Genomic DNA, 24159 nt, shown 5'->3' on the forward strand with positions numbered 1-24159 from the left:
TGACTATAACCAGCACCTTCAATTTAAACTCTAAAAAAAATTTTTAACATTTATTTGTTTTTGAGGGGGGGAGGGGCAAACAGGGGAGGGGCAGAGAGAGAGGGAGACACAGAATCCAAAGCAATCTCCAGGCTCTCAGCTGTTAGCACAGAGCCCGACACGGGGCTAAAATCCATGGACGGACCATGAGATCATGACCTGAGTCGAAGTCAGATACCTAATTGACTGAGCCACCCAGATGCCCCATCACTTTAAACTTAAAAAAAAAATGTTTATTGGGATGCCTGAGTGGCTCCATCGGTTAAGCATCTGACTTTGGCTCAGGTCATGATCTCATGGTTTGTGGGTTTGATCCCTGTGTGGGGTTCTGTGCTGACAGCTTGGAGCCTGGAACCTGCTTCGGATTGTGTGTCTCCCTCTCTCTCTGCTCCTCCTCCGCTTGCACTCTGTCTCTCTCTATCTCTCAAAAATAAATAAAAATGTTAAAAAATTTTTAATAAAATGTTTATTTTGAGAGACAGAGAGTGGGAGAGGGCCAAGGAGAGATGGAGAGAGAACATCCCAAGCAGGTTCCATGTTATCAACACAGAGCCTGACACAGGGCTCAATCTCATGAAGCATGGTGACCTGAGCCAAAATCAAGAGTCAGACACTCAGCCTACTGGGCCACCCAGGTGTCCTTTCATTTTAAACTTTTGATTAAAGTTCTTACAATTGGGGAAGTAGAGCTTGGATAGCTATGAAATTACAAAAGTCCTGAATATCCATTAAAAAAACCACAGGATGGAAAAAAATAGTAATAATAAGCCAGGCCACAAAGAAGGTTTCAGAGGTCCCTCCTAGCCTGGGCACAGATACCTGTAGTGTCCAGCAACTCAGTGAGAATGATCTGCCCATGGTCCAGCAATAGCGCTGCTAGGAATTTACCCAAGGGATACAGGAGTGCTGATGCATAGGGCCACATGTACCCGAATGTTTATAGCAGCACATTCAACAATAGCCAAGTTATGGAAAGAGCCTAAATGTCCATCAACTGATGAATGGATGAATGATGAATGAATGAAGAAGATGTGGTTCATATATACAATGGAATACTACTTGGCAATGAGAAAGAATGAAATCATGCCATTTGCAGCAACATGGATGGAACTGGAAGGTATTATGCTGAGTGAGATAAGTCAGTCAGAGAAGGACAGATATCATATGTTTTCACTCATATGTGGATCTTGAGAAACTTAACAGAAGACCATGGGGGAAGGGAAGGGGAAAAAATTAATTACAAACAAACTGAGAGGGAGGGAGGCAAACCACAAGAGACTCTTGAATACAGATAACAAACTGAGAGTGGATGGGGGATGGGAGAGAGGGGACAATGGGTGATGGGCATTGAGGAGAGCACTTGTTGGGATGAGCACTGGGTGTTATATGTAAGCCAACTTGACAATAAATTATATTAAAAAAAAACAAAACCAAACAAACAAACAAAAAGGCAGAGGGTTTAACGGGAGACTGGCATGGTATATTGGAGGCAAGGATCTCCCACTCCCCACTTTAGTTTTAGGTAGGACTTTTAATTTGACCCAAGGACATGTCTCAACTTGGAGAGCAGGCCCTCAATAACACCTCAAATCTGCTATGACTTAGCAGTGGAGCAGCAAGAATGTTTAATATATGACAGATAAAAATTTCATCCAAAATAATAAAATAAAGATTCTTGCATTCTCCCCCACCCAACCCACACCAATTCCTATTCGAAAGTTAACCCATAACCTGTGCTGTTAATACTTGACTAATACTTACATGGAAACTTAGATCCAAAAGACTGAAACTGAACCTTCACCCCAAAAGCAAAAACTAAATAAAATGAGTAACGACATTTATGGCATATAGCTTAGTTCAACACACTTAGGGGAAGAAAGGGAAAGAGCAAAGAGCTGGGTGCCAGAGCATATTCAGTCAGGGTCATGTTTATACAGAGTGTTGTGGAATGTCAGGAAAAGCTCCATATGATTCACATGTGCTTCTGGAGGCACTGGATCCCTCCAAGACACATCTAAGAATGGGGAGGAGGCCCTGTCATTCCTGTCATTCCAGTTTCAGAAGCTCCATGCCAAAGAGGACAGTAGCATTTGGTGGGATGATGCCTGGGTTCCCAGTGGCACCACACTGTAGATGTAGTCTAGGGAGACAATTTTACTCTCTGACCCACACTCACCTGGGCAATCCTTTCTTCCCAACCTCGGATCACCTCCTACATGCCTAGCATAAATGTCAAGGGATTGTTTCTATCCTGGGAAGAATACAATTTTTTTCCATCTTCAAGTATCACTGGGTAGTACACCACATACGTCTGACCATGCTTGGACAAGGTTCACCCACCTCCAGGGGAGATGGTCTCCTCCTGCACTCCCATGGCTGCAGCAGAGGCTGGGCAGACAGGCAGACCCACTGTGGGCCTGGGGGGCAGCTCCCTGGCTCTGAAATGTTGTTTTCATTGTCGTGGTGGTGTTAAGTAAGCTCTAATGAAGTCAGGACTCTGAGATTAAGAGTCATATGCTTCACCACTGAGCCAGCCAGGCGCCCCTATTCCTCCACTCATTTTAATGGGTTTTGTCCTTCTAAGCTTAGATCTTAAAGAACATAGGCTACAGGTGGCAATGAAAGAAAATATGAAGGCTAATTTTCTGCTGGGATCACAGTTGTAGAAATGTGAGGGGTAGCATCCTCTATCATATCCTCATTTCTGCTATGAGTAAATCAACGAGCAATGAAGGATCTCCAAGTAGCCCATGGTTCCTGACAAAGTAGTGACCTTGAATTCACCATCTGACTCCATCAATTAATTATTTATTGCTGGACCACTCTGGCAATCCCATTCTGAATAGAGCCTAGAAAGGAATGATAAGACATTCAAAAAACAAAGAGACACCTTACTAGAATAAAAAAATATCTTAGGGCAGGAATGAGCCTTACTAATCACTTTATCTCTACAGCTGACCGCAGTGCATTATACAGATAAAATATCTTATAAATATCCTGTTTATGAATCTATTCCTCTATTTCATAAGTGTTTATTGATCAACTAATATATGTCACTTTTTGTGAGGACACACACACACACACACACACACACAATCACTGCCCTAATGGAACTTAAAGTCTCTGGTTTCCTCCAGTCCTCTCCTTTAAATTGAGATCCATCCAATCTGTACATCTCTTCTGAGAGTCCCCATGCTTTTCATGACTATGACCAGCTACCTATGCATCAGGAGTGTCAGGGAACATGATCCTTGATGGCCAACCCATCCATCAGCCACAGTGATGGCTCAATGATTGAGGTGTTTTAGTCAAGCCACCAATCATTCTCCTTCCCCATGATTTTCCCAAGTGGCATTGGAACTGAGAAAATAAATTAATCCCTAATTTGGTGAGCTAAAGAAAAACAGGTTTCTTAATACATAGTGAAAGAATGTGACTGATAAAAAACACATTTTCTTGAGACCTTCCTAGGGAAAACCTATATGTTTATATATAGGGCTGGCACAAGTACGTAAAACTAACAAGCAAAAAGACTGATCAGGAAGGACGACAAAAAATAAATAAATAAAGGGATAGTTAACTTTCAGACTTTATTAGACAAAACATTTTAAATTATATTAGATCACAATAGAGTAACATTAAAAATATTTTAAGGCAAAATTAACATATCTACTAATAAGTTTGTCTTCAAAATATAGAGTATATCAGGGTATATTAATGTACCAAAAATGGTAAGTCATTGGCCAAACCCTACAGAATGTACAACACAAAAAGTGAACCCTGATGTGAACCCTACCTATGAACTGTAGTTGGAAATAATGCATCAATATCAATTCATCTGTTGTAACAAATGTACTACACCAGTGCAAGGTATTAATAGTAGAGGAAATTGTGAGGAAAGAGAGGAGGGATATGAGAATGCTCTGAATTTTCCACTCAATTTTGTAGTAAAACTAAAACAGCTCTTAAAAAAATAAAATTTTTTAACAGAAAAAAGGAATGAAGTACTGGTACATGCTACAACATGGATGAACCTTAAAAACACTATGCTAAGTAAAAAAAAAAAAAAAAAAAAAGCCAGACACTAAAAACAAAATCCATATATTTTACAATTCCATTTATATGAAATATCTAGTATAGGCAAATTCATAGGGACAGAAAGTAGATTCGTGAGATTAGTGGTTTCCAAAGGCTGGGGAGAGGAGAATATGGATAGTGACTGCTTAATCGTTATAGAGTTTTCTTCTGGAACAATATTCTGGAACTGGATGCTGAAGATGGCTGCACAAAATGATGAAGGCATAAATACCACTGAATTGTATACTTTAAAATGGCTAAAAGAATAAGTTTTGTGTTATGTGTATTTCACAACTGAAAAATTTAAAACTAAGTAATATAAATGTGTAAATACCAGTGGCAGAATAATACATAGTTTCAAACATAAATGTATGACTTAAAAAAAAAACAGAGAAAAAATACTATGAGCCAAAAGAGACTCTCCAGGATGCAACAAATGAATGATTTTCAAAGGACAGTGATTACTGTGATGGCTGTCATCCTAAAAAACAACAGAGTGCCATTAGTAGGTATTCCTCACTGTCACTTCAGAAGACTTTAAGACTTTTTCCAAGTCTTCCCTTTTCCAGAGTCTTTCCTCTTCCACATGTAGCTTCTCTTCTTTAATTCATTATGACTTTAAAAAAAATTTTGCTATGTGTTGCATTTATCACTTATGTATATTTATCTTGGAATTATAAATTTTAATTGTGCACTTTTTTTACTCTAAAAATAAAACTGATATCTTCATATACATGGCACAATGAATTTTTCTCTTTTTTTCCTTTTATTGTTAAATAATTGACATATATCACTATATAAGAGTAAGGTCCACGGCATGATGATTCATTTTGTATATATTGTGGAAATGTTTACCACACTAGGTTTAGTTAACATCTATCATCTCATATAGATACAATGAAAAGAAATTAATTTTTTTCTTGGACTAGAATTTCTCTTACTTAAATCTTTTTTTATTTGAGGAAAGTTGACACACAATGTTACATTAATTTCAGGTTTACAACATAGTGATTCAACACGTCTGTATATTATGCTATGCTCACCATATGTCACCATACAATACTACTGTAATATTATTGACTGTATTTCCTATGGTGTACCTTTAATTTTTGTACTTATTCATTCCATAGCTGGAAGCCTATGTCCCCCACTCCCCTTCACCCATTTTGCTCATACCCCTACCCCTTCTCTATGGTAACCATCAGTTTGTTCTCTGTATTCATAGATCTGATTCTGCTTTTTGTTTATTTATTCATTTGTTTTGCTTTTGGATTCCACACCTAAATTAAATCATATGGCATTTGTCTTGGACTAGAATTTCTGAAAAATTTTTTCACTCCAAGTTCTCTATTAACTTTTTGAAAAAGTCTGGAACAGGAATTCCACATTTCATATGATATTCAAGATTATATCTCAGTTAACATATTGTTCTCTTTCCATTTAGCTGTATTTTCTCTTACTCTTTTCAACAGTATTTTTCATTTACTTAGCCCCACTTGGAAAATTGTCACCTTCGTAAAGAAACATATCAAATAATAATTCCTTGCATTTCCTCCTTTGGCCTAATTGCATTTCCCATTGGATTTTCTAAGAATCTTTGGTCATCACATATCAGGTTGTGATGAGTGGCAGGATATCAGACAGCTTGGGAGAGGATAGTTCTCTGAAGGATCAGTCTCCAGATCAGATTTGAAGCCAGACTGACATTAAAGCATCTTGATTTGGTAGCTCGACGATGGTGTGAAACCTTTCAAGCAGCTGGTAAAAGGAGAAGAGCTGGGACTTAGAATATAGTCCTTGTTTCCAGAATCCAAGGTTGTTATTTCCCTTGGAGATGTTGCAAAATTTCATGGGTGCAGGAAAGATGTCAGGAGAACCCACATTAAAGGATCAAAGAATGAAAATGAAGGAGTGTAGTTTCAGAGAAGAAAACTTGGGGAAAAGTGTAGATAGAGCACTTGTTGGTCATATTATAAAAGGAAAGGTATCCAGAGGCTCTTCAAGGGAGATTCTGACCCATCCTGGAGCCATGGAGAGGACGCTTGGAAGAAAGGTAAGGGCCCCGTACTGGTTTCTATAGTGACTCATTGCCTGAACACATTCTCAGGTAACACAGGGATGACTCCCTTGCTACATTATCCTTGGCAACACCTGAGACCCATACTGTCTTGTCCCCAACCTCCACCTCACAGTACCACTTCCCTCACATGAGCCCCTCCTGGCTTGGCACATTGAGCAAGTTGTCAAATCTCCATAGGATGTATGGCTGCATGAGTGTTCAGGGGTCACATGCTTGTTCTCCTCAGAAAGTATCATTCTGGGTGAGCTCTATTTGGATCCAATGTCATGTTCATTATAGAGAAAGAAAATCCATTATGATAATAATCAATGTGGAGTATTTTAAAATATAAATTTCATTACATTAACATCCAAACAGGCAAACCAAAGTTACAGTGACATAAGAAATTTGAAGTGAAGAAACTTTATAGGGCACAAAAAACAATCTCTATGTCAACACATAAGGGCCCTTTATCCACAGAACAAGAACCACCAATAAGTGAGTCACCATATTTTTAAAGATCTTAGTGAAATGTTCATGCCAACAGAACCTCAGTCAAGTCTCAGCTATCAGTCTTGAAAGCATAGATGACTATGCTACTTTTTTCATCCTCTCCTTAACTAGATCACTTGGGAATGTTCATAGTGGGATCCAATTATTGTCTTTTAATTCTTTTGCTACTTGTAAACTCTGATATCAGTCAATACCAATCCTCCATTACATGAATGTAAAACCATGGACCTTATGTTTCATTAATTACTGAATGTTCACTGAAAGCCTCCCCTATGCGGTTGCTGAAAAGAGAGGCTAGGGAAAGTGCACAGCAAGGTTCCCATTACAAACTATGCTCCATACTATTTCTATTTACCTGACTTACCTTTTTTATAGCTCTTCCTCATGACCAGGCCTACAGCTGCAGCAAGAAGCAATCCACAAATAAGCACTGTCTTCCATGAAAAAGTCATCATGGACTCTAAAATGGAAAACCCATAAGCTCATTAAGTCATGAACCTGGGAAAATTCAAAGATTGTTCTTTTTATCTGAACAACTCCTGGGCTAGAAAGGAGGATGAGAAGTGGGTCTCTCAAGGAGATAGCTGGTCAGTTCCTCCCTGCTCTGCAGAAGCTGAGGAGAGACCCAAAGTTTATGCTAGCTTTATTGTTTGCTCCTGTCAGAAATACACACACACACACACACACACACACGCACGCACGCACACATTTCTTTCCCTTCTCTTTTCCAATTGTATCACCATCGCTGGAGTAATGAGGGTAACAAAAGGATAAAATTATTTAATCCACAGGCATGAAGATGATGTTAAGGAAAACTAGTTTCTAATTCTGAAGACAATCCACAATAAAGAAAAAAGAACACCAAGAGTGATATTGTTTTTACATCAGAAGAAAAGACTTTGTCCTTAGAGTAACAGTAGAGTCAATTCTTAAAAGTTAGTGTATACACAACAATATAACCTTAGGACTTTAGTCAAGGGATATCGATAGGATCTCCAGGTGTCCTGAAGACCAGTTTTGCAAGAGATAGTGGAGATTTTATCAGAGAGAATAAAATAAAAATTAAAATATGGTAGAGCAATAAAATAAGTAAGTCTGCATTTGTCTTCATATTTATTTTCCACAGTTGAGAGGAACACATGGAGTCACCAACCTGAGAGAGAAAAAGTTGCCATTTTCTCCTCACCAAGAAGGGGGTTGCTAATGGAGCAGGTTACATTCACAATAAAGCTGTTTGTGACCAATAGAGATGTCTTCACATGGAAAAGCCCATGACTTCCTTGAGTCAGAACCTCTGAAAATGATGGTATTATCTTTGCTTCCATGTCCTTCCACTGCACATGGGGCTTTGGGAACCACCCTTCTGAACTGCACATCAACTCTATTTCTCCATCCTTCTGTCCTATTATGGTAATCAGCGGGGAAGAACCTAGACCTGGGGAATAAAGATCAAGGAACAAAACCTCAAGTATCTGCCAAGTGGTTATATGGCCAGTAACTTCACTGAGAGGAAAGAGCTTGGCAAGTCAAAGGTTTGGGAAGAGAACAAAGCTTATAGTGGAATTATATTCCACTGAGAGATGACATAGCCTGGAGTGGTTTATTGTTTTGTTTTTTATTTTTTGTCTTCCTAAATTCAATCCTCAGGGAGAGTCAGAGGAACAATAAATTTTAAATCCAATCTTTTCTGTATCTGTGAACAAAATAAGTTTGACCATGACACAAATCTCATGGACAGGATAAAAGAAAATGATTAAGAGAATATTCTTAAAGATCAAGATTTTAGAAATATGTGTGTCCAGTGGCAGAAAATGATGGAGTCCATTTAACTTCTCAACGTGTGCCCCTATGGATATGTCATGAATATGTTTATGAACGGAGACACAAAATCAATGAGGGAAACAAATCACTTATCTAAGATGTTGACCTGTGTCTTCAATGGCATTTGCTAACCTTGAAAAATCAATTCTAACTCACAATATAAGCAGTGGGAAATTATCATTCAGGGAGTGATTTTGTCTTTCCTCTTCCATCCTGCCAATTCTGTTGATACTTATTATTTTAACTGATATGTGGATCTAGTTTAATCTTCGCATAGTTATACTTCCTAGTAACTACACATTTTCCAGAATTTTAATAACACTCTGTGAAATAATTAGTTTTGTGTAAAGTTATGGAGTAAAATTCTCCAATTTTAGTAAACATGTGGTCATTTTATGGAGATCCTGGTAAGTGCACAGATTTTATACCCAGAGAATTAAATCTGGTTCATTTGAGTTTGTGAACTTATAAGTATGTACTACAGTTCCTGTGCATCAGAGTGTTCAATATAAATTTGACAAATGAATGGTCATTCAGAAAATTTCAGGTACCAGGGAAATTTCCAGGAACTAGCATGTTAAAGCAGTAGGAACAGAGGTTGAAACCAAAACATCTGGAATCCTTACCTACTATCTTCAGATCCAAACTGGCCTCCTGGTAGACACCATCTTTTTCAAAACGGCACCGGTACTGCCCATTATCTGACGTTGTGGCGTTGTGTATCTGCAGGGTCAGTCTCCCTTCATTGATGGCATCACTCACCAAGGCTGTCCTCCCTCTATATTCTGTCATCTGCTCTTCAGTCACATGTTCCCCATCCGCATACACATAAACAGCAGGATAATGGTGTGATTGGAGCCACCTCACCTCCATGCTTTGTGCATTAGTCTTGGGGGACAGACAACAGGTTAGTTGTATGTCTTCTCCCACTCTGACAAGGATGGGCTGGGAAGGTCCAATCACTTTTAAGGAAGCTATGAAATACAGCAGACAAAACACAATGAAAGAAACAAAATGAAACAAATAGTGCCATCAGTAAGAACATCTCCAGTGGTGTTTAGAACCCATGGGCATCCCAGGGAAGCTGTGAGGCACAAGGTCATCCTTTAGAGAGGGGGAAGTTTGGTGGAATCAGGATAGAGGCTGTCCCTGTCCAAGGTAGAACCATCCCATGATGTGTGTCAGTCTGAAAAAAAAAAAAAGAACTACTAATGGAACCCACACCTGCCCTTACTTATAATTTTATTCAGATTACACCCCAATAAAATAATTTTGCAATTACTACTTCTAAAATAAAATTAGTATTTTATCACTTCACATCTATATGACCTCTTTAAACTACTCAATCTGTGTATGCCTCAGTTTCTTAAACTGTAAAATAAGTATATCACTATCAAAATAATAAGATTCTTCTGGAGTTATACACAAAAATCTATATAAACCTCTTGGATGATCAAACAATGTGAGTGGAGGCATGCAGACCGTGAGACTCAAGGGCACCGCAACCATTCTTTCTGGCTTGATAATGAGAAGGGATAAGAATGAGTGTCAGGTGGATTTTTAGTAATGAAATATCAAGAAACCTTCCCCTGGTTTGATTTTTATAACACCTTATAAGGCGTTATATTTTAGTTCCCAGAGGTCCCACATATGTGGAGTTCTAAACACACATCAGGTTCAATGTCATCAGAATATTTTGAGAAGCATTATAAGATCAAGAATTGGGGAGGTTGTTAAAATACAAAACATAAAACAACAACAAATACACAAAAGAGTCCTAATCCTTCCATTGTGAAAATGGGAGATATTCTCTGGTGGCTTTCCCGGACCCAAGCTATGTTACACTTCCAGTTCATCAGGCTCTGACCATGCCAGTTTTGCTTTGTTCTAAATTGAGAGTCAACCTTTTCTATCAAGTGGTAAAAATGTTTTCACATAGGTTGTGATCATTTATAATAGAAATACAGGCATAAATTCGTGTATTGTCTGGATGGCAGTCAATGGCAAAAATGTCCTCATTATGTAATTAGCCAAAATCTGCCAGGTACTTCTTTAGAAAGGAAACTTTCTGTCAACACAATCCTAATTTTCAGATTATTCCTTTCTATTCTAGCTAAAATTTGACTCCCAATTATTTCCAGCATTTTGTTTGCTTTATCCTTCAATTTTACCTAAAATAATATTATCTCCATTGCATATATATCTTTTAAAATCTTGAGGGAAAAGTAGGAGTCAGAGAAAATGAACTAGGGATTAGTCTGCTGCTCTTTCTCTATCCATGTATTTTACAGTAAATTGCTTAATAAAACAGACGATTTCCTTATCTCTATTACCCATATGAGTAGGTGTATCATACATATATGAAACTCCTGTTTTTCCAATATCCAAGTAAAAAATGAAGTTTAAAGTGCAGGAAAAAAATCATGTAGTGCAATCGGTTAATAATTGATATTCTACTAGAATACAAGTTCCTTGTGAGAAGCTCTGCATAATTCCCTTTCTCTATATAGTTTTGTCCATACCCTTCCACACAATTTGTGATGACATATGTTGTTTTGTTTTATGTGGTGGTATTGTATGTATGTTACTGAAATGCCCTCTGAATATTCACTGAAAATTAAATATTCTCTGGAGAGTGCAGTTTACTGCATAATACACCAATTCCTTAAAACCTGATAATCCCATCATATGTCATGTAATCCTCTTTCAATCAGCATATTCAATTAAGTGAAATATATATATACATACATATATATTGATATTATATAATATTAAGTTAATTATATCATATCATATCCAGACTCTTAGGGCCTGACACTACATTAGAGATTAAATTCAACACGTTCATTCTGAAGATGAGGAAAATAGAGACCAATGATCACCAACCCTCAAAGCTCCTGGAGGTGCAGCCCTGTAATCCCCACCTGACAAGAAGCCAGGGGAGCTCCATATTTTCTTCATGTTTTACTGTGGTCCCAGAAGGTCAGCACAACTAGGAACAGCACAACATCAGATTGCATTTTGTGTGCTGGGTCTGCAATGGACATGTCAAATAGATTCAGATAACTTGGAGGAGTGACTCTTTACCTAAAGTCTTCCTGGGGGACAGAGAGAGACATATGCCAACCTGCCCCAAACACTGGCTTGACTTTCTGATCTGTAACTAACAAGTTTTGTTGGTTAAGGTTTCTGACTGCTCATAAGCAGATACCACCCAGGCAGAAAGGGATCTAACTTAGAAGGTAAGACTCACAGGGGTGAAGTTCTCCTCAGATTGTGGCATTACCTTTGACCTTCCCAAGGCCCTTCCCTTTATCTTTATGGCTCGATAGGGTCGAAAGTGTCACACTAGACTCTGGCAGAGATTGAGGTGTGCTTGCCACCATGATTTTCCTCAAAAATTCCTACATGGACTGAAAAGTATGCTTAAGCTCATCTAATGTGCACATAGGCACACACACACACACACATACACACACACACATACATACATTCCTGTAACTGGTGATTTGAGAGAGAGCAGGATATTGATGGAGAAAATAAGTGATACAAGGTCATATGCATCTGGGCAGGGAGCAGGCTGGTTATCATGGTTTGGGAGAAGACATCACAGAAAGGAGGAAGATGGTAAGGAAGTAAAGGAAAAACTGAAAGAGACTCAAATATCAGTTGGTTACTTTTTAAACCATTTATCTTTATCTTAGGTACAGTAAAATAATAATACTGCAGTCCAACTACTAAGTAAAAAAAAGAAACAGAAAAACAGGAAATGATTGATTGACCCAGCACATTGTTTCAGCCTGATCTGGGAAAGCAATGGCTCCCATCCAATAGTGATGAGGCTCCCATCCACTGGGGTGAGGAGAAGGTGCAGAAACCATAGCAGGCCAGAGGGTTAAGGTGATGGGTAGTGACTTCCAGTTACCATGACACTGCCCCTTCACACTAAAATATTTTAAAAGGACCTCCAGAGCCCCACCACCTGTCCTATACCATTCCTTAGACACAAAGGAATGGTGTCTAAGGACACCACCCTTTCCTCCAGTCAAATAGAGCAGAGATTATGTCTGTGCCCCTTACGGGTGTCTATCTGAAGCTCACTGGGGTCCCTGTGAACACTTAAAGTCAAAGGTTACACTGTGCAATGGTGCTTGAAGGAGGCTGTGGAGGCCTACATTTGGCTAGTCACCTTTGGTAGTAACTGAACTTGATACTTGGTAAAGTCGTGCCTCAGTTTCTCATCTGGATCACGAGCTGTCATGGTAGATCCTGCTGGCTTTGTCCAGGGATTACCACTTTCCTTTGGGGAGGCAAAGTCTTTTCTACATTTGTGCATCCAATGTCTACTTACCTAGCTCATTCTGGAGTTTCTCTGTAAAAAGAATGAAAATAATATATTAAAGAATTTGATCTAAGGAAAGGAGAGAAACTATTAAAAGAAAAGAAAAAAAGAAAAGAAAAGAAAAGGAAAAGAAAAGAAAAAAGTTCTACTTTGAATTGAAAAGCTGAATTTATAAAAAAGAAATTAAAATTTTTTTTCAACGTTTTTATTTATTTTTGGGACAGAGAGAGACAGAGCATGAACGGGGGAGGGGCAGAGAGAGAAGGAGACACAGAATCGGAAACAGGCTCCAGGCTCCGAGCCATCAGCCCAGAGCCCGACGCGGGGCTCGAACTCACGGACCGCGAGATCGTGACCTGGCTGAAGTCGGACGCTTAACTGACTGCGCCACCCAGGCGCCCCATAAAAAAGAAATTAAATGCAGAAAAATATTCTTTCCCATAGATCATTTTGTGATCCAGCTGTGTTTCCTTTTTTTTTTTTGCACACACACAAAAAATTGTTTGTTTTTCCTGATATTTAACATATTGAAATTTAATATCTTATAAAAATAATACATATTCTTCTTATAAGTGCATGGAAAGTATAAAAATATATGGGCATACACAATTATTACCTCAAATTCCAAACTGACAGATTAAACATATATATAAAGCATTTATATATATAAAGCATGTAATATATATATTCAGCTCCTTTTAACATTCACATGTGGGGGCCCCTGGGTGGCTCAGTCGGTTAAGGGGCTGACTTCAGCTCAGGTTATGATCACACAGTTTGTGGGTTCGAGGCCTACGTCAGGCTCTGTGCTGACAGCTCAGAGCCTGGAGCCTGCTTTGGATTCTGTGTCTCCCTCTCTCTCTGCCCCTCCCCTGCTCACACTCTGTCTCTCATTCTCAAAAATAAATAAACATTTTAAAAAAGACAAAAAAATTCACATGTAATGTTTACTTTAAATTCTTTCACATATCCATTTATATGAGTAAGAATAACTATATCTTAATATCTAAATATAAGAAAGTGTCCCAAAGTCTTAGTGCTGTTTTAAGTTATTTAAAAGCCATTATTCTTCACATGATTGTAAATGTTTATAGATAGATAGATACGTAAGTAGGTAGATAGGTATAATCTTCATCATTAATAGTCCATCATGAGGATTTTTCAACCATTAAAATCATTTGAAAATATCATTTTGCATCAATACTATAATTTATAATAACATAAGACACAACACTTCACTGTTGTATTGTGCCTTTTTGCTGTTTTTGTTGCTATTTATAAATAAAGTTATAGATAAGATGCTATTATGTAAATAGTTGTCTCCATCTCTGATAATCATCACATGATAGGTTTCCAGAAGTAATTGGCACAATGTGGCATAGGAAAACATTTTAATTGAAAGAATATAGTTTTATTTTCTTTGTCACGTGATGCATACTTGTGAGTAAAGAAAATTAATTCAAAAAGAAAAGGTAGAACTTGAAAATAACTGGAATATCATTCACAATAGCTATTCAATCAAAATATTCAATCAAAATTCCAACCATTAATAGTTTATACCTTTTAATACATATTATTAAATTTTAGATATTTTCCTTGATAAAAAGAATATTCAGTGCTAAGGAACAGTCCCTTGAACCTTTCTTGTTAATCTGAGCACATTAGTACTAGAGGCAGAGCTCTGACCTGGAATGGAGATGACTGAGCTCTTCTCCTCATTGAGGATAGGGTTGTGGATGAAGCAGGACACGGTCTCCAAAGAGGCATTGCTCACCACAAGAGTGGCTTCCACATAGAACAGGCCGTTCTCATCTTGGATGGAATGCTCAGAGACAGACAGCAACTTCTTTCCTGTGGCATCTTCCCAATAGACCTGGGGCTCTGGGAACCAGCCTTTTGCAGTGCACACAAGCTGGACTCCACTTTCTATAGGTCCCTCCATGTGGATGTAAGGGGAAGATCCCACACCTGTGGAAGGAAGACACAGCCCTGAGGCCTGGAACCCAGGGAGGCACAAATCATAGAAACTGAGATCCCAGTGACATGGCTTATAGGGAGGGGGCAAGAGTTCATAGGTCTGGGGAGCAAGAAGTAGTCCAAAATCTTCTTTGCATTCAAACTGGAGTTCATATTCACTTTGTTCTCCAGTCTGGATGTATAAACTTTAGCATACGTATTTTTCTTCAGATCCAAACAGAGGAGAATAGAGAAAGGGACATAATGACATTTTGCTTATGTCACTAGTACTGCCAGCAAAGATGTGTTATAATTTATTCATTGAGCTTCCCAATGCCACAAACTCTGTCCGACATTTTAGATGATACCTTGACTCTGATTAATTAGAATGTTTAATAAATATAAAGCCAGAAATCATCTACATGGGGACTATTCTTGCTCCTTGGGGAGCAAGTAGATAACCTGCACATGTAGAATGGGATGCCCCATGAGGAGCTCTTGTTTCTAAATCTTCCTTCCAGTAAATGGGAAAATGTTTTGAGAAATCCCAGTTATATGTAATCATGAAATTCTTTCTTTATCCAACATCACTCTCAAACCTAAACAAAGAGGTCCCCATAGATGATAATTCTGACTCTATCACTTGCTGGGGGAAAGAGACTCACTCCCTTCACCTAGAGCCCTAGGAAATGTGTGGCTTATTTTCAAAGGTTCCTGATAGTGAACAGCTGCCTCCCTCTTTTCACATCTCAGAAATAATATGCTCTTTCATCCATCTTCAATCACCTAGAACATAAAAATAATGATCGTAGTTGTAGGTATTAAGAAAAAACAGTGTTAGGGAACATTTTTAGTGTGAGTCAGAGATGGTAACATCTCCGGAGAACTATTTCCCTGAGAAGATAAGTGGATTTGCCTGATTTTCTCATTAGCATATGAGGGAGTTATTCCTGTCAGGGAACTATATGATTATTTACTTTTCAGATGCGTGTTTTTTTCCCTAGCACAAATCGTTTGGTCAATCATCCCCTTTTTCTCAACTGTTTCTCACTTTGCTAATACAAGAGCATCACAGTGGATATGTCCAAATGCGTCTGGAAGTCCTCAATTCATTGAACACTAATATTTGGTAGTCTCCATAAAAGCACAAAGTTCTTAACCACTTTGTTCTCAGCACTAGTTTTCTAACTGGGGGGCATTCCACAATGAAACACAATTTTCACATTTAATTTACTGCATATTGGAGGTCGGGTAGAGAACAACCCATTCCATTGAGATATGACTGCTGGGCAATCAGCTAGACTCACTCACTCAGTGATTGACTTACCCTAACACATTGGCCTGATATACCACAAATCTGTGGCTCAGAAAAAACTGTTAATGACTGGATGTCACAGATTGCCATTCCATTGTCAAGAATAGTCAAAACTGTGTAAGTTAAATTTGAGAAGACTGTTTTAGGTGAGCTTGCTTTGAAGACTTCAGAACTATCTGCCTTCGAATGAAGGCATTCCTCTTCAAATGAAGAGGGCTGGACATTAGGAATTGCCTTGATGATTAGAAGGTAATTCTTCAACTGGCAATAAGCTTACCACAAGTTAATAAAGCTCTCCTTCCAAGACTCTGTCTTTTCCAAGATATTCACCTGCTACTTCAAGCAACAAGCTTGTTTCTTCATAATAGTTCTTCTCTTGGAAGCAGCACCAGTATTGCCCATTATCAGATGGTCGAATGTTGTTTATCTTCAGAGTCACACTTCCCTCAGGAACATCATCCTTTACCCACTCTACCCTTTCTCTGTACTCCTCCATTTGCATCTCAGTCACATCAGCTCCATCCCACTGTGCAAACACAACTTCGTTGGGATCTGAGCGGTACCATGTCATCTTTGTGGGCATCATGGCCCTCTTGGGAAGGATCTGACAGGTGAGTAGAGCATCTTCCCCAATCCTAGCCAGTATAGGATGTGCAGGACCAATCACTCTCCAGCTATCTACAAAACAGAGTGAAAAAGAGGAATTGGGAAATGTCAGTTGGAAGATTAATATGCTTGCTTTGGGATGTCCAACCTATCAAAATGGAGGCACCTGGAGAAGGAAGGGTTTTATTTTCAGTGTTTTAAAGAAATCTAGCATGATATTTGCACATTTTGCTGTTAAAAAGACAATTTTGTGTATTGAGGAGAACATGCAGTTGAAAAAAATTGAGTGTCAGTACTATATCTGTCACCAGCTGTGTGATTTTGGGGGCGAAGCCATTATATCCAGTGAGATTTGAGATTTGGAATCTCAAGTTCTTCTCCTTTAAGATACTAAAGCTACAATTTCTGGGTTGTTTTATTCTCAAATAAGTTAATGTATAAATTGATTTTTCACATTGGGAACATTGTCAGTGATTTATTTTATATTTTATAGTAATTTATTTTATAGTTAGTGATTTTACTCTATACTGTTAATGACTGCTTTCATAATCATTTTTCCTAAAATTTAGGTAATAAATTCATTCATTAGATTTTTCAGCTTTTCAGGATTTCTCTGGTCCTAGGTAAGGAACTGGGATTATTTTTTAACTTTAAACAATTTTTGGTCTGGAGTAGGCAAGATTCCAGTTACTGGAGCTATGTATGTACAATTCAGTTTTTTCAAGGGCATTTTGTGGTGGAGTAAGGGCAGTGTTTTGTCTAGAGAGTCTGAGCCTTTTAATCAAATTTTGAGTCATGTTTGACCTCTTTGTTGTTATCTACAAATTGAAGAGATATTTAATAATTTTATTTGTTATTAAGTTTAATAATCTCATAAGTCATGTTATTATATTTTCTTATCCTAAAATGCTCTGGGGCCATTTTCACTTTCTCTGCCACATCCAATCATCCTAAAAAGGAGCTTCAACTCTCTCACTTGCTGATCAATATCAAGTCAAAAATCACTATAGAACTGAATAGAGATGTGCTTGCGTTCTTCATTTATGGAATCCAAATATGAAGCTAGATCTGAACTCATTCCATCTAGTTGACATCTTTTACAGGTTAAGAAATTGCATTACACAGAGGGCAGGGCATCCCCACGTCATATCACATAGTTTCTGGCAGCAATCAGTCTGGTGCCTGTGCCTTCTGGTGCCCTGTCTAATATGTTTTCCACTTCTGCATGCTGCATTTTCCTTGGGCCTCTGACGTTTCCCTCTGACACCTAATTTTCATAATCTTTTTTATTTTTTTATTTTTTTTAATGTTTATTTTATTTTTGAGACAGGGAGAGACAGAGCATGAACAGGGGAGGGTCAGAGAGAGAGGGAGACACAGAATCCAAAGCAGGCTCCAGGCTCTGAGCAGTCAGCACAGAGCCCGATGCGGGGCTCGAACTCACGGACCGCGAGATCATGACCTGAGCTGAAGTCGGATGCTTAACCGACTGAGCCACCCAGGCGCCCCCATAATCTTTTTTAAAGATACAATTCAGCTACTGAGATTTCAAAATCCATTTCTTGGAAATCTCTTCTATTTCTTGTTTCCAAGTATTTTCATGCTGTTTAATTTATGCTAAGAAGCAGTCGATTGTCTTGTCTCCAAAGTGCTGTCTTGCATGGAAGCAGGAAGGTGGATGAATATCTTAATGCATTCCTGGTAGTATTTTATGTGAAGCCTCATTTAATCCTAAAGTCTGTCCTAGCCTATAAGACACAGATATACTGTTATTCTTATCATAGAGACAAGGAAACTAAGGGAGAAGGTACTCAAGTAACTTCCCAAAGATAGCACAGCTGGAAGTGGAGGACCCTTTCTGGAACATAGATGCTTTGGTTCCTGGGTCCCCAGTCCTAATATTGTCCTAGCCCTTTTGACTTGGAACTCTGCATGTTGACTGTATCGCTGGGACATTTGGGCATACAGTAAAAGGAAGAAGGGCATTCATTGTACCTGGCTGCCTCATGGTGAACAGTACGAAGAAGAAAGAGGCAACCACACCAGACAGACTGTATCCTGGAAAATCCACCATTCTCCCTGGAGCAAACACAAGAGAAAAATATGAGTACACTCTCATGGAGCAAACTCACTCTGTGGTTTCCAATAATTACACAGTCACAACAAGGAATCAACATCAACCCCTCCACAATCAAGCAAGGAAACAGACTTGACACCATTTCTCTGCAGTTACCGTTCATTTCTGACCCCTTACGTCAGGTGGGGTACTTTAATCAATTTTTTTAGGCCTGAGGGAAGATTTCTGATTGAAATGAAAAGCCCTCCTGAGCTAAAGGGACAATAATATTTCCATGTTTTAAAAAATCTCCTAACGTCCATTTATTCTGAGCATGTAGAATTTTTTTTTAATTTTAATTTTAATTTTTTAAAATTTACATCCAAATGAGTTAGCATATAGTGAAGCAATGATTTCAGGAGTAGATTCCTTAATGCCCCTTACCCATTTAGCCCATCCCCCTCCCACAACCCCTCCAGTAACCCTCAGTTTCTTCTCCATATTTATGAGTCTTTTATGTTTTGTCCCCCTCCCTGTTTTTATATTATTTTTGTTTCCCTTCCCTTATGTTCACCTTTTTTGTCTCTTAAAGTCCTCATATGAGTGAAGTTATATGATTTTTGTCTTTCTCTGACTGACTAATTTCACTTAGCATAATAGCCTCCAGTTCCATCCACGTAGTTTCAAATGGCAAGATTTCATTCTTTTTGATTACCAAGGAATACTCCACTGTATATATATATACCACATCTTTATCCATTCATCCATCGATGGACATTTGGGCTCTGCATCCTCACTCTGCAGCCAGGAAGCCATTGCTAGTGCCTTGGGAGAACCCAGGGGCAGGACACGCTTTGGAAAATGAAGGACAGAGTGGTGGAAATAGGGCTACAGAAGGAGACCGCCAAGGAAACCACCCTAAATGGCCTTTCAGTGTCATCTTGAAATACACAGGAATAAGTATAAGAAATAGCGCAACTGCAGAAGTTGGCGAACCCAACATGCCCATTATACCAGCATTATAAAAATACTTCCACCAACTAAAAAGCTTTAAAATTACTAGGACAAAAATAGAAGGCTAGCTTTAGTTCTGAAAACTGAAAAATTCAGAGTGAAAGCAGCATAAGACTCATTCCATCTGATACATCAAATATCTTACTGCTTCACACCAAACTGGAAGAACCTGCTTAGGAGCAACAATAAACTAGTTATTGCTTCTCTTTCTCTTAATGCCAGTTAAGATTCTACAGGGCAGGGAAAGCAACATTCACTCAAATAGAGATTATAAACCAAGTGTTTCCGGAGATGATTTATACTTTATTATGACTGCTCGTTGTTTAAAATGATGCACACTTTCATCTAAAACATCTTTAGGGAGGGGGTGCCTGGCTGGCTCAGTCAGTAAAGTGTCAGACTCTGGCCCAGAACATGCTCTTCGGGCTTGTGACTTCAAGCCCCGCTGTGGGCTCTGTGCTGACAACTCAGAGCGTGGAGCCTGCTTCAAATTCTGTGTCTCTGTCTCTTTCTTTCTCTCTTTCTCTCTCTCTGCCCCTCCCCCAATCACACTCTGTCTCTATCTCTCTCAAAAATAAATAAACATTTAAAAAATGTAAATACCTTTAGGGAAACTGATACAAGCCCAGTCACAACATGAAGATCTAAAAGAGCACTCAAGTATCAATATGAAAATGGGGCCAGGTGTTAGAAGACAGCATAGACCATCTGTTGCTCGCTGCTTGAAACATTATCAGTCACTTCCCCTCTGAATGAAGGAGATTGCCTATGCCCCCTCTTGTGAAAAGCAGATACATTTTGTTCCGCCAAGAAAGAGCAAATAAAACCTGTCAAGTTCATGCTAAGCACCATGGCTCAGTCATGTGAACTAAGAAGGACCCGCACTTGCTACAAATCAGTTTATAGATTTGTGTTCCTTTAGGCCTTTCACGTTAAAGCAGGGGGGAAACCTACAAATGCAACTAGAAAAAAACTGCCCAAATTAATGAAGCTTTCAAAAAAATTTTAACGTTTATTTATTTCTGAGAGAGAGGGAGAGACAGACCGTGAGTGGGGGAGGGGTAGAGAGAGAGGGAGACACAGAATCCCCAGCAGGCTCCAGACTCCCAGCTGTCAGCACAGAGCCCAACGCAGGTCTGGAAATCACGAACCATGAGATCCTGACCGGAGCTGAAGTCAGATGCTTAACTGACTGAGACACCCTGATGCCCCTGAGACTTTTGAAGAGAATGGTGAAAATGTGTCTTAACCTTCACTGGTGCTCAGAGAGAAATTCATGAGCGAGTATTAATGGAGAGAATGACTGCCTTAGACCAGGGTTCTGAATGGGAAAGGTAACAATCTTGCCCTTAGAGAGTCTGGCAATGTCTGCAGAAATTTTTGGTGGTCACAACTGGGGGAAGGGGGCACCCGATGAGCTGCTAAACATCATACAATTCACAGGAAAGAATTATCCAACTTAAAATGTCAACAATGCCGAGGGAAAACACTGTCATGGACCATCTGCTGTCAGTGTGCGGAAAATCTCTGGCAGATTTTTTGTATATAAATACATGGACTTACATTGCAAACTTTAAATGAAAACGTTTTTATTACAAGGTTTTTTACATCTCAATTTTACCATTCGAACATAGGCCAGGAATCTTTTGAAATTGCCATTGCTACTAAATATGGTAAACTTTGGTATTCCCAAGAGATGTGGTCTAATTTGTGTATGTATCATCGAATTCTTAAAAGCCTATGTTTCATTTAATTTTCTGGATAAAGTATAAGTATTAAGCTGCAATGATAAATGAGTGATAAGTGGCGGTTTGTGTTGAGGAATTTGGTGAGTAACAATTCCGAATTCTGCGAACTATGTGTGCACTATTAAAATTCACACCAAAGAAAATGACAAATTACTACATATTTGGGTCATTAGGGTTTTTTTTTTGTTTTGGTTTGGTTTTTTTCAGTAAAAGACCTCAAATGTTAAATTCGCAAAATGCCAAGTAATTACAGTAATTAACTGGTGAGAATAAATTTATTCAGCCCACAAAGTTTGAAGTTGATATATCTATGTAAGTTTTAAAAATAGATATAACTGATGATATGTTACACATTTTTATAGAGGGAAAGCAAGGTAAAATAAGAATCCTAGGAGACAAAGTGACTTTGTGTTTACTTCTATGACCTTGAGAATCTCACTCTATTGTCTTGAACTTCTCCATTCTCTCCTCTCTGATGGAGATACTCATTCCTAACATTTGTTCAGCTGTATCATCGCCACGACAGACAAGTGAGGCCCAGAGACACAAGCACAACATCACGCACAAGTTAATAACGTGATCCTGCTGTTCTGAGTTTAATCTAGTGCCCTCACCCGGCCTGCGGCACAGCAGTATCACATAAACTACAGCAGGACTTTGAAAAGCACGGAGTTGGGTATGAGTGTCAGATGCAAGTGAAAGGTATTAGGGCAAGTGGCAGAATTTCGCTGTGGGCGCTGACTGTCCACATATCCCATTTCCTCATCTTAGCCGACTTCCCCAACTTCCCCTGGCCATCCTGGCCAGGGACGCAGCAAGCCACTCACGTGTCTCTTTTCTCCTTCAGGGTGAGACTGGGGGCTGCTGGGTCTTCTCAGTTGGTCTCAGGTGTACCCTTCATCCACGTGCAGGTGTCCAAAGGCAGGTCAGGGTCCTGGGGTGCTGACCGGAGGGAGAACTGAGGGACAGCCAGACGGCATGGAGGTGGCCCCGGGTACCCCTGGCTTAGGGTGAAGGGGGATTTGTGCCACTTCACCCAAGCTCAAGGGACAGCCGGGTCCTGGAGGCCCACCCTGAAAATGGATTGCAATCAGAATAGCATTTTCACCTCCTACCAGCTGTAATCCCCGGAAAAGTGAAACTCAGACGCGTGGACTTTGACTGGGTTTAGTTGCAGCCAAAACTGTGACATTAGCACTCCACCAACCCCTGAAAGCCATGGCACTACTACTGGGCCCCATTTGACACACTAAGTGTGCGCTGTCTCCGGCAGGTCCTCACACAGCCCCTGGCACTGGTGGTCTGTCCTCACCCTTCCTTCCACCTCCCATATATCAGGGGTCCCCCTCCCCCCCCCCCCTTAGTGTCAAGTTTGCACCTAAATGCAGTTTGCTAGGGCTTAGAGTTAGAAGAAAGACTGAATAGCAAATGTCCCATCCTTCGTTTTCCTGGGGAGAAAACAGAGGCCAGAAAGGGATTACCCTCCCCAGCTTCACAGCACCCAGCCAAGGTCTCATATGTGCAAGTTTACTGCTCTTTTCATCTTGGTTCTTTGTCCCTTTTTGCTGAGTCAGATATTGACTCTCAGATCCTAAGGAAATTTAATAAGCTTCTCAACCAAATGCTTGGGCACAAAAATTATAACGATAAAGGCTACAGGCACATTTGGGGGGGGGGTGTATTCTTGTTTAGGTTAGATTTTCCTTTAAATTCTCCTAAGTCAGTTTTTTAATCAAAGTACAGGTCCTCCTGGGGTTCTGCAGAGACATTCTCAGGGATTCAGGAATTCTCCAGAATAATTTAAAATTTAATTTTAGATGTTCATTTCAGTATAAAATATAAGCATTTCTGATATTATGATATAACAAGATTTGAGCTGATTTTTTTTCCCTGAAGTGTCTTCTCCTCCCCTGTTATCATAAGCCCATATTTGGGCACCTAACTTGATGTTGTTAACTCTAATATAAGATTTTTTCCCCTTCATCCTTCAGTGTAGATGAAGAGTCTTTCCACTGTGGAGAATGAGAGCTTCGAAGAAGAGAGAAAAATAATTAAACATTGCCAAGCATCTCTTTACTCTTTCTATGTATCTGTTAGGTAAATGTGGCAAGTGCCCCACTTTACCTCTGGTTCCCAGAATGGCTGCTGTGCCACAGACTTCCCTCTCCCAAAATAACACGGAAGCAGCAAAGGAAAGTCACCCAAGGTAAGAAGAAGTAGGCCTTGTAAGGGTCAAATATTGGAAGGAATTTTGCTACCTAAAATGCTGGCGTGGAATGATATAGCAAGAGAAGAGTGATGTTGTGAAAAGAATAGTCATCATCAAGGCATATAGTGGGAGTCAATGGTGGAAATTTGAGGACAACCTTCCATACCAACACTGCATCATCCTTACCTCAGGACTTACAAATAACCCTGGGAAGATGTCTGTTTTTAAATGATTAATTCTTGTGAATGCCACTGAGTTTCACTTGCAATTATTAGCTTAATTCCTCTACTATAAGACATAATAGTGCTTGACATAAAGGTTAGGATCAGTAAGTAAACACAGAAAATTTTTTACACCGAAATTTGCGGTGTGAAAATATTCTACCCATTGCACATATTCTGTAT

The 24159-nt window shown here is 39.2% G+C and overlaps 1 protein-coding gene and 1 pseudogene across 1 annotated transcript; both read right to left on the reverse strand.

Annotated features, from left to right (window-relative positions):
• Positions 1-1751: 1751 nt before the first annotated feature.
• Positions 1752-3234, reverse strand: LOC109496796 (annotated as a pseudogene).
• A 2119-nt stretch (positions 3235-5353) lies between these two features.
• Positions 5354-22671, reverse strand: BTNL2 (butyrophilin like 2). Its single transcript, XM_019830431.2, has 9 exons — positions 22374-22671; positions 18724-18807; positions 16453-16800; positions 14538-14819; positions 12861-12881; positions 9136-9483; positions 7842-8123; positions 7053-7148; positions 5354-5874 (listed from the first exon to the last, which is right to left on the reverse strand). The coding sequence occupies exons 2-9, from the start codon at positions 18800-18802 to the stop codon at positions 5867-5869; spliced, it is 1464 nt and encodes a 487-aa protein (XP_019685990.2). The 5' UTR covers positions 18803-18807; positions 22374-22671; the 3' UTR covers positions 5354-5866.
• Between the last annotated feature and the right edge of the window lie 1488 nt (positions 22672-24159).

Source organism: Felis catus, chromosome B2 (assembly GCF_018350175.1).
Source record: "Felis catus isolate Fca126 chromosome B2, F.catus_Fca126_mat1.0, whole genome shotgun sequence".
In the NCBI taxonomy this organism is placed as follows: Eukaryota; Metazoa; Chordata; class Mammalia; order Carnivora; family Felidae; genus Felis; species Felis catus.